Source organism: Lemur catta, chromosome 22 (assembly GCF_020740605.2).
Source record: "Lemur catta isolate mLemCat1 chromosome 22, mLemCat1.pri, whole genome shotgun sequence".
NCBI classification, from domain to species: domain Eukaryota; kingdom Metazoa; phylum Chordata; class Mammalia; order Primates; family Lemuridae; genus Lemur; species Lemur catta.
In genome coordinates, this window is record NC_059149.1 from 24,733,695 (window position 1) to 24,748,188 (window position 14,494).

General features: G+C 39.1%; 1 protein-coding gene across 4 annotated transcripts in view; it reads left to right on the forward strand.

Annotated features, from left to right (window-relative positions):
• The window catches only part of PPP2R2A (protein phosphatase 2 regulatory subunit Balpha), a 62,617-nt gene that overhangs the window by 19,001 nt on the left and 29,122 nt on the right, over positions 1–14,494 (forward strand). Inside the window, exon 1 of one of the 4 annotated variants that reach the window (XM_045535795.1) lies at positions 10,097–10,251. The exons of the other annotated variants lie outside the window; for them this stretch is intronic. Within the exon in view, the coding sequence (XP_045391751.1) occupies positions 10,236–10,251 (16 nt within the window). The 5' untranslated portion in view covers positions 10,097–10,235. Of the gene's footprint in view, positions 1–10,096; positions 10,252–14,494 lie in introns of those variants that run through there. 4 annotated transcript variants of the gene reach the window in all.

The following is a 14,494-nucleotide window of genomic DNA, read 5'->3' on the forward strand; positions in this document are numbered from 1 at the left end:
GCGTATGAATGTCCTGAGAATCTGCTTAAAATGCACATTGTGATTCTGCATTTAAGTCTGGGGGGAGCCCGTGGATTTTGCGTTTCTAATCAGCTCCTGTGATGCCTGCGTTGGCTGCTGCTGCTCTGTGCACTGCACTTTGAGCGACCAGGCAGCTTTTATGGCCTGTTTTAGGGGTAAGGGAGACCAGGTAGGGGGTAGTATCTTAATTTTTTTACTCAGCATTTCTGACAGACCGAGTAAATCCATTGTACTGTTCTCAATGAATGGGTAAAACACTTCCCTGAGAGCTTTGTACTTGCTGTTAAAAGAGCAGTTTGCTTCATCCTAATCCACATTAGCCATCTCTAGTTGTTAAATTTGTGTTTGTATTTCAAGTTTAGCTCAGGACAAAAATCTTACTGTACCTTTTAAAAGGCATATTACTTTGTTAGTAATACGCCTTTTCTTTTCAAGTAGATTTGCTGCAGTGTTAAGAAAAGGTTGAATTTAAGAAATGAAATCTTAACTCCTTAACTGGAAGTAACCTCTTAATATTTATCCCTGTGATTCTTTGTTAGTTTTGTTAGCCTTGAGCCACCTTTTCAATCTCTGATCACAGATCAGGATCTCTCTCCTTTCCCAGCCATTTGAGTTTATTTAGCTTTGTTTTAGATTGATTTTTACTTTATTCGTGTAGCTCATGTACGTAGTTTTAAAAAGTCAATAGTTTTACAATGCTTATGAGTAAAATGAACTGTTCCTCTCACCTATCCTTACGTGGAATCCATTTTAATTGTCCCAGACTCTTAGTTGTTGCTTTTATTTAATAGTATTTACTTTCGTATTTATAAACTATGTGCTCATACAGCTGTTCTTTAAAAATAAATTCTAGCTATCCACAGATGTAAATGGTAGCTAAGACTTGAGCTCTGTTCTGCCCCTCTTACTGCTCTTCTCCTGTTTCTCAGTATTGTTACACCATTTTTATTGTGTAAGCCAAGGTTCAGAGTTGTAGTAGGCTGAATAGTGGCCCCCCAAAAGAAATCCATATCCTAATCCCTGGAATCTATGGATGTTAATTTATATGGCAAAGGGACTTGCAGATGTGAGTAAATTAAGGATTTTGAGATAGGAGGATTATCCTGGAATATTTGGATAGGCTCTAAATGTATTCACAAGGATCCTATAATAAGAGGGAGGCAAGAAAATCGAGGGAAGGAGTAGGAGATGTGAGACCGGAACCAAGAGGTAGGAGTGCACGTGGCCACCGGAAGCTAGAGAAGACAAGAAAACTGCTTCTTTCCTAGAGCTTCTAGAAGGAATCAGCCCATCTGACACTTTGACTTTAGCCCAGTGAAACTGATTTCCGATTTCTGGCATCCATAACTGTGAGAGAATAAATCTATGTTGTTTTAAGCCACCAGATTTGTACTAATTTGTTGCAAACAGCCATTGGAAAGTAATGCAGGAGTGGACAGTATTATGTACTGCTGCTATATAATGAATTCTGATTTTTTTTCTATTATTATAACATTGTTAATTCATTTGTTTGGTTTTTTAAATCTTCCATCACCTTTCTGTGCCTTTCAATGGTTTGGGGTTTTTATTGGTTTTGTTGTTGTTGTTGTTGTTGTTGTTGTTGAGACATGATCTCACTCTGCCCAGGCTGGGTTGCAGTGGCATCATCATAGCTCACAGCAATCTCAAACACCTGGGCTCAGCTGGCCCTCCTGCGTCAGCCTCCTGAGTAGCTGGGACTACAGGTGCACGCCGCCACACCTGGCTAATTTTTCTATTTTTTTGTAGAGATGGGGTCTCGCTATTGCCTAGGCTGGTCTTGAACTTCTGACTTCACGTAGTCCTCCCGCGTCTGCCTCCCAAAATGCTAGGATTGCAAGTATGAGCCACTGTACCTGGCCTCGGTGTACATTTCTACATGATTATAAGAATCATTTCATGTTCTTCCTGGATTTCTGTATCATGTTTCATTCTGGAGTGCTTTGTTTCATTTTCTGTCAGTCTATCACAAAATCATCCTCAAATCCTCTCAAAGGAGTCTGATCTCCTCTCATTGTATTGAAGCACATCAGATGTCCTATCAGGGTTACTTTTGCCTTGAGCTCTGTCCCTCCAGTACGCCTGCTTCAATCTGGGCGGTTTCTGAGTGTGCACAGCTGTTGTCCTGGGATTTTCCTTCATTATTATCTTCGTAATCATCACCATGGGAATTCCTTTTGCCTCTCCTCTGTTAGTTCTCCTTGTTCCTGGATCACATATCTTTTTCTTTCTTGGTTTATGCTGTCATTTTCTTGTGGTGCACAGCATCTAGTACCAGAAGTACCATCCAGTACTTTCTCATCACAACATGAGAAAGATTTCATGGGAGGTAAAAATTTTTGAGATGTTATCTGCCTGGAAGAGATGCCTTTCTGGTTTGGCTGGTTAACATTCTCCCTCAGAATTTGGAAGGCATTTTTTTTTTTTTGTCTGCTAGCTTCCAGTGTTGCAGTTGTAGCAGCCTGATGCCGTTCTGTTTGCTGTTTTTTCCTTTCTGGATGACGTGCTTTGATATGGGTCTGTTTTATTCATTGGGCTGGTACTCATTGGACCCTTTCAACTTGTAGATTTGTTTCCCTCAGGTTTTTCCTTCTCTGTTATATTTGTTTTTTGTTTTTTTTTCTGGAACTCCTTTTGTGGATCTTGGACTTTCTGTACGGAACCTCTAATTTTTGTTTTCTATTCTTCTATTTTCCATCATCTTTTTGTTTTACTTTCTGGGAGAGTTCCTTGATTTTTGTTTTCAACTTTTGTTGATTTTTACAGTTCTAGTTATTGCATTTTTAAGAGTTCTCTTTTAGAGTCTTTTTGTTTGATTTTGTTTTGTTTAGCCGCCCTTGTTTTGTAAATGGCGTATCTTCTCTTTGAGAGAGGATTAATAGCTTTTTGGTTTTGTTTTAATTTTCTAATCTTAGCATTCTATTTCTTTGAGTTTCTTTTTTCCTATTCCTTTTGGTATCTGGTATTCTGTGGTTGTCTTTTAGTCTTTAAGAAGGAGGTGCTAAGAAGTAGTTTGGAAGCATTGTGTCCACTGGCAGAGATAATCAGCTGGTGGGCTTCAGTGTGGGGTGATGAGCCCGGGACTCTCAATGTCATTGTCTCTGTGTGAGAAGGAACTTCAGTGTCCTGTCTTAGAGGGAAGTGGGTAGCCGGGCTGTTGACGTTCTGGGAGCCAGGAAGATGGCGGGGCAGCTCATGGATTAGTATGCAGCCTTTCACTTCATCTTGTTTTCAGTTTGGTTTTCACCACTGGCCTCAGCTCCAACGGATACCTTCTTCCCTTCAGTTTCTTCAGAAAGTAAACTTGTTCTCTATTTTAGGGTGGAACTTACCTGCTTCTTATATGCAACCGCTAGCCCTGTTGTGAGTCTCATCCCTCACTGCCAGCTTTCCTAGGTACCTGGTGCTTCTGTTTCCTGGCCCTCTTGTGCAGTGAATCTGCTCTCCTTTTCTTGGCAACCCCTTTTGCATGCTCAGCGGTTTCAGTTTCATTTATTCTGCTAAGTTATCTGTTTTCCAGCACACATTTGTTGTCATCTTCCTTGTGCTATTTCCTTGTATGTACTCTTCGTTCTTTTTTTTTTTTTTTTTTTGAGACAGAGTCTTGCTCTGTTGCCCAGGCTAGAGTGAGTGCCGTGGCGTCAGCCTAGCTCACAGCAACCTCAAACTCCTGGGCTCAAGCGATCCTCCTGCCTCAGCCTCCCGAGTAGCTGGGACTACAGGCATGCGCCACTATGCCTGGCTAATTTTTTTGTATATATATTTTTAGTTGTCCAGATAATTTTTATTTCTATTTTTGGTAGAGATGGGGTCTCGCTCAGGCTGGTCTCGAACTCCTGACCTCGAGCAATCCACCTGCCTCGGCCTCCCAGAGTGCTAGGATTACAGGCGTGAGCCACCGTGCCCGGCCCGTTCTTTTTCTTTTAAACTGTTTTTATTAATTTACTGCCATTTTAGTGGGATTTAGAGAGGAGAGATAAATGCTTGTGTTTTGCATCTCCATGTTTAACAAGTATATCAATAAAATGTTTATAATCCCTTTTTATTCTTGTCCAAGAACACTTAGCTTTTGCTTTCTCTGCCATAGAAAAGAGAAATTCATAGAATTCATATAAAAGTAGGTTTAATTGTTTTCTTAGATCTAAATTCTGGTATACTATTGTTCTTAATATACTAAGCTTTACAAAATTGTGGACTTTCCTCATAGCAAAAAATGAAAAAAATTAAAATAATAGCGTGTGTATAAGATACTATATCCTGCTTTTTAGACCAAAATTTTAGGCATGAAGGAATCCACACCAGTAGACTGTACACTTTGTACCAGGGTATCAGATCAGAAAATTTGTTGCTGTCTGATTCAGTTTTTGTTGATTCTTTTCGTCCTATCGCCTTCATTAGTATTCTCAGGAGGTAGGGTGAATAAATTATCTTTGGTGGGGTGGGGGATGTTATAGAGGAGCTATTAATATATGGTGTAGGAAAGTTTTTTAAATTGTTAAGCCAAGAGTGGATATTTTGGTTTGTGAGTTAAAATACTGTTGGTATTCTAACTTAAGATTTGTCTTGTAAGTATTATGCACATTCCACAATGCTAGTCGCTCACTGCTGGGCATGTAGTTTTGGGTACTTCTTTATAAATCTGTGTGGTTAGTTCCTCCTGGCTGTTTAATTAGTACATACTGGTGAGCAGCTGTATCTCTGGTTCCTTTTAAGATTGTAGATATTGTTAAAATGTTGCTGTGCTTGCTAAATTTTTGTAATATTTTAAACTGAACTAAGTTTGGTGACGTTACTTTTTTTTTTTTAAAGAAATTATGAACACTTACTTAAATTACCGAAGTAGGAAATATCCTGCAAATTGATGGTGTAGATTAAAACATCTTTGTTTTATCCAACAATGGAATTGAATTATATTGCTGGGAAAAACAATAAGCATTTCCTGTCGTATTTATCAAAACAGAGTCTCTTAAAGAATGTGTATAAAGTGCCTTACTTAAATAGCTGTGTTGACTTCCCGGGGAGGATGGTTATCTAAGCCCATGTGTTAAAACAAACAGACAAACACACAGAAATGACCAATAGGCATAATGAGGAGAGTTTAGTATCCTTGGAAACCCTGGAAGGGTGCCGTAACTAACCTAAAAAGAATTTTGGTAGGCACCAGTACCAATGAGAAACATAGTGAAGGAAGGCCTTACTGACTGTCTTAGTGTTGATTTATGTAGTTGTGAAGCCCTCCTACTTTGAGTAGCCAAAGTTCAAATTGAAGGGTGACCCATAGGGCAGTTGGTTGATGTATTTTGTACTTTGAGGCTGGGATTAAAAACAAAATAGCTCAGAATGGCTCTTACCGAGGGGACTATGGCCCTCAGAGGGTCCACTCAGTGATGGCAGGAAAGAGACTTAACCATGAAGCACTAAGTTGAAACTCTGCTCTGAAGCTGCCTCCTTTGGCCTACAGCACTACTACCTGGTCACATATTACTGAATCTGTAAGCTGACCAAAGAAATATGGCAGGCAGCCTCTAAGATGGGCCGCCAAGGACCCTGCCATCTAGTATTCATGTCTTTGTGTAATCCCCTTCCCTGGAATATGGCTAGACCTCCCAACTTGCTTCTACAAGCATGGCAGAAGTGATGGGCTGTCACTTCTGAGGTTAGGTTACAAGAAGGCTTTGGTGGCTTCCATGTTGGGCTGCCCCTTTTCAGTTCTCTATGGGAAGAACTGTGCTGTCCAGTATGGTAGCCACTTGGTATGTGTGGCTATTAAATTTAAGTTAATTAAAATAAATTCATTTTCTCAGTTGCAGTATCCACATTTCAGGTGTTCAGTAGTTTGGTGTGGCTAATGGCTACCATACTGGACAGTATACAGTAAAACATTTCCATCATCATAAGTTTTGATGGATAGTGCTGTGCTAAAAGATGGTAGATTATCATCCAGAGAACTCTGAAGAAAAAAACTGTTATAACTTAAGAATCCAAAATTGGTGAAGCTATCCTTCACATAGGCAGGGCAACAACATGGCATTTTTTAAGGCTTGCAATGACTCAGAGTATATCACTCAAGTACTATTCTTGAAAAAAACTACTACTCTGAATACACCCAGCTGTGAGAGGTCAGCAACACACAAGACATGATGAGTCAACTTGGAAGTTGTTTAACTCTCTCCATCCTGTTTCCCAGAGTAACCCAAGATAGGTAAAAGTAGAGGGAAATCTTCATCTATGACAGTTATTAAGAGCATGCCTTTAATAAGCCAAATTTCACACTGTATTAGAACAGTGATTTCAACCTAGACAATTCAACTAATTTTGACAACTACTAATATAAAATAAAGCCCCAGGAAACAGCAGTTTGTATTTTAAAGCTAATCCACTGAAACCACTTTTGTTGGAATCACCCACAAAAAGTCCATGTCACCAAAACCAAGTTTAATTCTCAGCCCTTGCTTTACTTGACCTGTAAGTACTTTCAGATGCAGTTCATCACAGCCTCCTTTTAGAAACACTGTCTTTCCCTGGCTTCCAGAAAAACTCCCTACCTCTCCAGGTTCTTTCTCTTCAGCCACTGAATGTGGAAGGGCTTCGGGGCTCATCCCTGTGACCAGGCCAGTGGTTTTCTTTATGTACACGTGCTAGCAAATCATTTTGAAATGTCACATGACTTTAAATGTCTTCTCTGGGCTGATGATGCCCTTATTATATCTCCTTTCCCTTAAACTGCTGTCAAATGTATCTAGCTGCCTATGTAGAAAAAGCAAGGTGAGTTTCCTCTATTACACTCTCACAACATGCCTCTGACACCAGCTATATGGGGACTTCCCCCCCCATACATCAAGCAGTCAGTTCTGTTGTGGGCAGCAGCTGGATGCCCTCCAGTTCAGTTTCACAACTAACTAGAGAGAGCACCAGATCCCACAGGTTGAGGGCTCAGTCCCACAAGACTGTCCCCCACTTCCAATGTCGGTCAACAAACCCCAGGTTGTTTTACCTGTGCTACTGACCAACTGGCTATAAATCAAGGTTCCCATAATCCCCTCCTTGGGATTGATTAATTTGCTAGAGTGGCTCACAGAACTCAGGGAACACTTACTCATTCATCATAAAGGGTATTTTAAAGGATACCAATAAACAGCCAGATGAAGAGATCTGAAAGGTGAGATCTGAAAGGGTCCTGAATGCAGGATCTTCCATCCTTGTGGATTGGGGTGTGCCACCCTCCCAGCTCATGGATGTGTTCTTGTTCACCATCCTGGAAGACCCATAAACTCTGTCCTTTTGGGGTCTTATGGAGGTTTCATTATTTAGGCGTGATTGATTATATCCTTGGCTGTTAGTGGCCACCTAGTGGTCAGTACCTCTCCTTTCCCCAGAGCTGGTGGATGGGCAAGGGGGCAGGGGGAGGACTGGGAGTTCTAACCCTCTGAGCACAAGGTTAGATTCCCTGGCAACCAGCCCCCATCCTGTGTTTATTTGGAACTTTCCAAAAATCACCTCATTAACATAAGCTCCCCATGGTTGAGAGGGGGCTTGTTACCACTCTGGAGCTGTTTTAGGAACCAAGGGTAAAAGGTGAAATATTTTAACAAAAGATACTCATTGCTCTTGTCACTTAGGAAATTACAAGGATTATAGGAGCTGTGAGCCTGGAACCAAAATATACATATTTTAATGTCGCACTGCCAACTGGACTTGCGTGTCCAGTTGAAATCTACACCAAAGATGTGAAAATGGAAATTTTGACTCTGTTCTTACCTCAATCTGGTCTTTCCTAGTGTCTCACTCATTAAATGATGTTGCCTTTCTCCTCATTGACCTTGGTTTTGACAACTCTGTCCATCCAGTTCTGGCAGTGCTGTGCTTGGGATGTGTCCTGAAGTCATGCATTTCTCTGTGGCTGCCTCCTGAGTCCTCACCCTCCTCATCTCTTGCTTAGGCCGCTGCAATAACTTAACCATTTTTCCTTCCAGTTTTGCACTGTTTCGTGTAACAAACAGGTAATCACTTTAAAACATAAATTAGAAACTCTGCAGTGGCTTCTCATCACACGTAGAACAAGCCCACATGGCCTATAAGGCCGATGTGGCCTGGCCTGGGCGGAGTCCTCCAGTTTCTTCTGCCACCACTGTTCTTGCTGATTCTGCGTTGGTTTTATGGGCTTTCTTGCTTTTACCAAGTTTGCCAACCTCGTTCCCCCTTAGGCTGGGCCCCCTCACTGGAATACAAGTTCGGGTGACTCATTCCTGTTTCTTCATTTTGGTTCCTGCCTAAGTCATCTCAGAGAGGCTTTCCCTGACCACCCTACCTGAAATAGTATTTCCCCACCCCATTACTTTCTATTCTCTTACTGGGCTTTATATTTTTATAGCACTTAAGCACTACCTGATACATTTTATATTTATTATTTATTTGTTTATAGTATGTCTTCACAGGAATGTAAGATCTATGAGGGCAGGGATTTTTGTCTTGGTCTTGAATCCTAGCACCTGGAAATAGTGTCTCGTATGCAGTGGATACTTAGTAAAATGTTTATTAAAGGAATGACTTTCTAGGAATAAACAAAACAAAAATTCACAAGATTTATAAAAAAGTAAGATCCATTTTAAGAACTAAGTTAAGTAGAGAAAACCTTTAGTGTTTAATTCTCCTTTTCAGTGAGATTCGTGAAAGAGAAATTCCATCTTGGAAAAAGAAATCCTGTGAAAATACTTTCAAGTCATTTGAAAAGCATTATTACAGTTGTTTTAAAAGGATAGTGGAGACAATGAATTGCAATTTAAAGGCAGTTGCAAACCAGATCAGGAAATTATCACCTTGAGCTAACTTAACCTACTAAAACTAGAGGGAAAGGATTTTAAAAAGAAAAGATAAACAAAAAGAATTTTCTTCATAAGTTTCTTTTTCTGTAATGGTATATGAGGTATTCCTTTTGGTTAAGACTTTTGGTGAAACCATTCTTGACATAATCTTTTGGATTATGTAGCCAATGAATCTTATCTTTTTTCTTTAAAGTTGTATCTGGCATTTCAATGTTGTTAGATAATACTTAATGTAAAGTTAATATCTACCTATTAATGATATTAAGAACAGTCATACAGCATGAGTACCTGGACATTATTCTTGGTTTTCGTTTTTAGCTCTCCACACCTTTTCAGTCCTTTTATGTACTTTATCAGTGTATTTTAAAATTTGTCACTTCTGTCCCGTCTTTTGTTTCTTCATCTATTAAATGGGTATATTAATACAACCAACTTTATAGGTTTGTTGTGAGGATTAAAGACCTGACATACTGTACATATGTTTCAAATGTTGCTAGTAGGAGAACATTGTTATTAATATTTTATTAGACTGGCTCAGATCACTATCGGTGTTTACCAGGATTTCTGCAGTAACTCCAGGTTGCTGTCCAGTTTTCCCTCTACTTACATTCTTCCCAAATCCCAGTCCTTTTCAGTTTCAATAATCTAAGGTGCATATCTAATTGGATTATTCTTACTTAAAATTGCTATTGGAATAGTCTATATCCAGTGACAAAAGATCATTGAAAAAAAAAGAAGGAATAAAGTCTATAAATTTTTTGGTAATACTCCTTAAAGATTTCTTTAGCCTTTTTCTCTAAATATTCTGCCTCTTTGTATCCAGTTTGTAGAACTGGTAGTGCTTTTTGATTTTTATAACTTGGCCATAATAATCAAAATTTGTAAAGATTTTAGGCAGATATTAATAACCAGATAACCCTCTTGATTATAAAAATGTCTTAATGAGGCATACATAGACACAGGAGTTTTGTGCAATACTACTTGTTTGTATAATTTCTATGAGAAACTAATTGCATTATATTTGATAAGGCAGCTGAATGTGAGGTGATTTGCTTTGTGGAATTAATTATGAGCCAGTTAAAAGTTGGGGAGCATCTAATGAAGATGGTAACTATAAGTTTAGAATGCCCCTTTTGTAGCTCTTCTTTCCAAAACACAAAACAGTTATACACCAAGGCTTATTGTCTGTTAAAATCACACATGTAGACTAAATGTATCAGCAACTGTTTATCTTTCTGTTCTTTGTTGCAGGAGGGTATGGTTCCATTCCATTTTATCCAAACATGATATCAGATTGTCCAGGAACAAGTTATAAAGAAGGGAGACTGGTTCCAGAACACATCTCTGGAAATAACCCTATGGACCCTGACTCTCATGGCAGCATTACAATGTAGGTTCTGTTATGAGCATCAGTAGCCAGTGCTCTTTGCTGAGTTTATCCCGTAACATGTTCCTGTTCACTGAGTCAGAGGTTGAAGAAAAAAAAGCCAGTAGCACTAATTTTATTCCATGCAGATTTCTCCATAATCTGGTTGTTGGAAATCATGGTGAAGCTGAGGCAATATTTTGGCCAAGAGGCACAGGAGTACAGAATCCTGCCCTTGAGGCCTCTGTGAGCACACACGCAGAGACAGCAGAGCTTTAGCCTTGGGTTCCAGTGAGCTAAGCTGGACCTTTTGGAAAACTTCTTTACCAAGCTAGATTGACTGGAACAGCCTAGAAACAATTAATGCTTGTTTCTGCTTTCTGTAACAAAACCTAAACACTGGCAAATTTAAGCTTACGAGAGTGCTTACCATGTACGTCAAAGCAACTCTATGAGGCGCAGGTATTTAAATATGGGGAAACAGTCTTTTAAGAGGCTAAGTTATTTCTTCACGGTCATACAGGCAGTGGTGAAGTGGGGATTTGACAGTCTGACTTTAGGCCATTTCCTACATGAGTTATTACAGATGTGGCCCTAAGAATGTATTACAGGTGTGCTAAGGTAAAGATCCTTCAGCCCTTGGGAGAGAGTGCCTGGGCAGATAGGCAGCTCCCTCTGAAGAACGTGGAAACACTGTGACCTGCTGCACTAAAAGTAACCAGAGTAAGCCAGAGGGAGGGAGCACTTGACCCTTGGTGACTAGTCCTGTCCTCCTTCAGCCTCTCAGGTTACAGGAATCAGCCATAGTCAGTGCCAAGTGGGAAAGGATTGTTTGAAGAGAGTCACAGGGAGAGGAAGGGAGATTGAAGGGGGAGGAAGAAGTGATTGGGGCCTGCTCCCCAGAAGCAGGTGAGCAGGTCAAGCCTTATTTACTTCTGAGAAGGAAGAGATTCCTAAACGACAAACTTAACTTACTCTTCGGGGAGCTGTAATAAAACCATTCTTAAATCTTGAACTAACTCATTTGTGGGAGGAGTGTCCTGACCTTTGGGAAAAATAATAAGAACTTTGAGCTCCCTCTAGAGGCCACCAGTGATAAAAGAGCATCATAGTCGTCTGTAGGGAAATAGCTGTACCTAATGCTAGGCTACTCCTTAATGAGAAACTAGCATTTTATAGATGTATTATTCACCAAAATGTTCTCTTATATGGGGAGAAATTAGTGCCATTGAGAAGAAATTTAGGCTAATCATATTCTAATTAGCTATGGGGGGCTAATTGTAAAGTTCATCATTTGCTGTATAGAATATGCAGGACAAATAAAGGTGAAAAGATCATGAAAATGGGTCATGTGTCCTAACAGAATAGCATACTTCTTTAATGGGAATTCTAAGGGTTAAAACAAATCAGATCAAAATGCGAATCACATTTCTCTGCTACTCTGTGCCACAATGTTTTGACAGTGGACCCTTGAATTGAACAGAGGTAAAGGTGATCTGTGTACCTGCTGTGTTCTCACCTCCCCCACCACCCAACATCTGAAAAGAAAATAAATACCAGAAGATTAATATTAGGAAATGCAAGTTGGAGGCATATGTTCAAACTTCTAAGTAAGCTAACAGTTTCTTAACTTTCAGAACCTCAGCAAACCAAATGATTAATCTATTCCAGAAAAGAAAATCTTAGTTATGGTCAGATACCCAGAGGAGTTAGTTATGGTTCTAACCTTTACCCTACTTAGTCCTTTTGTTCTTGATACATTTATACTTCTCTACAGAACTCACTGAGAGAGTTCAGTTCTTAAGACTTAGTATGTAACTACAGAATAAAAGAGTTATAAGTAATGTTAAATTTATGGTAGTAATAAGAATATATAAAAGTTAAATTTTTTTTTCCATTCCATAAGGGCTCAAAAAACAGAAAGGTGGAAGTATGTAAAAGGGACCCAGAAGCCAACCTGAAAGATCTCTTAATAACCATATCTGGAACAATTTGAGCAACGTAGTGAATTATATAATGTAGCATTAGATTATAACCCAGAGTATGAAATAAATATCCATGAGTTCATACTGATAAATAAATTCTTGAATGAATAGTGGAGAAGAGACAAACTTTAAATGCAGAAAAATTTCAAATAATTTATGTAGATACCAAAGAGATGGAGCTTAAATCCCTTGAATGGGGGCAGTGCTTATTAACTTTCTTCCAGAGTACATTGTATGTAAGGGAGAGGGGAATAACTTTATAGTGGCAAACAGTACCTTAGCCCAGGTAATCTAGGTTATCATCACAATAAGTCATGTTGGTAGGATATACCCTTGATAATGCTGTGATAAGAATGACACTTTACTTCTGTGGTCTTCCTGCCAGCAACTCCCATAATTGCAGCATGGCCATGAAAAAATCATTTAATAATCCCAAATTGAGAGACATACTGCAGCGTCCCTGACCAGTTCTCAAACTGTCAGGGTCATCAAAAACAAGGAAAGTCGGGAGAAACCCTCACAGACCAGAGGAAGCTAAGGACACGTGCATGATGACTGAATGTAATGGGGTATCCTGGGGTGGGGTCCCAGAACCAAAAGAGGACACTAGAGAAAACCTAGTGAAATCTGAATGAACTGTGGAGTTAGTTGATTCCTTAGTTGTGACAAATGTACCATAGGAATGCAAGATGTAAACAAAAGGAGAAAGCTGGGTGAGGGGTATAAGGGAATTCCCTGTACTCTCTTTTCAACTCTTCTGTAAGTCTAAAACTGTGCTAAAAATAAGTTACGAAAAAAGATTGATATCAGGTAACTTTTCTGCTATTTTTGGTTATGTTTGAAAAATGGGGAACTTTCTGTTACATGTGTATACGTAGTTTCTGACTTTGATGTATAAAAGTGAGGAAAGGCCCATCTCCTGAAAGTGTAGTGTGATAGGTGGTGGCAGGATTACCGTGGTTTACTGCTGCAGCAGTGCTGCTCCTGGAGCAGAGGAGAAAGTATTGGACTTTATCACCTCAGTTCCATTCTAGTGTCGTCATTGGATTACTGTTGTTGATCAATTTCAGCTTCTCTAGTGGAGACTCATGGTCATGGGTGGAAGTACACAGCTTTTGCAGACGTGTTGTCGCTTCAGGTCTTTAATTTTTCGTATTAGAAGTTTCACAATGAAAGCATGTTATTTTGCTCCAGCCATGATTCTTTTTTATTCCTCCCCTAGATGTTTTTGAGTTACGTGAGTGTCTGGATAGATGTTGTATGTCTTCTATGAAAGATAAATCCTCTGAAGACAGAGACTGTCTACCCATGTTTCTTTGCAAATGAGAAATTTGGAGTTCATAAAGATTAGTTGACTTAGCTGCCACTATATCCCCAGCATCTTGTTGCCCTGGCCTGATGGTTAATGAAGAGCTAGAGCTTGTAAGAAAAAGGAAAAGAGGGTTTTAGGAGAAATTAGACCAAAATGTGAAAAAAAGCATATTGACAGGGTAAGAACATTTGATATTTCTCTTATATTCTCTAACGCTTTAGAGAATCTAAAGACATTAGTGAGCATCTTTATGCATTGAAGTCTTTTTACTATTTCAGTAGGTTAACTTCTGACATGAAGTTCTAAGAGTTTGAATGCTTTGTGGCTTTTGATACAAGTTAAGAAATAGTTTTCCAAAAGATTGTCATAATGCATTCTGCTGACTATAACATAGGCAAATATCATAGCCTTTGAACAATTTGTATTAATTTTTCCTCTAGTTTGAGAGAGAAAAAATGTCTTGAATTTAATGTGAGTGCATATTTCCTTATGCTCCTCTTCTGTGAGGAATGTTGTATGAACTGTTTTGGAAAATGTAAATATTTTTTCTAGTCTATTTATCTTTGATTTATTGTTTAAAAATTATACTTTTATTAGATCTATAGCTACATTCTGGTGTATTTCTACGTTTTTGAGCTGGTATGAATTATTATTTTCCTGCTAGCCATATACAGAAAGGAATGGGGAGACGAAAGGAGGTATTTCAGGCAAGGCTGAAATACACCCAAGCTAAAAGAAGGCAGCGTGAGGATGGGCATCAGTTTACACGTGGTAGGGTTAAAACATTAGCCTTATTACAGTTTGGTAAATGCTCTTGTGTGGTTAAGGAAAGTGTTCATATTATGAAGAAGATTGACAACCAAGCAGAACTTTTAAAATATTATGGTCTTTAGAGGACCCTTGAAGGTTTTTACATCAGGAAAACATCAGATTAGGATTTTAGAGTGCCTGGAATGAGATTTTGTTTTTG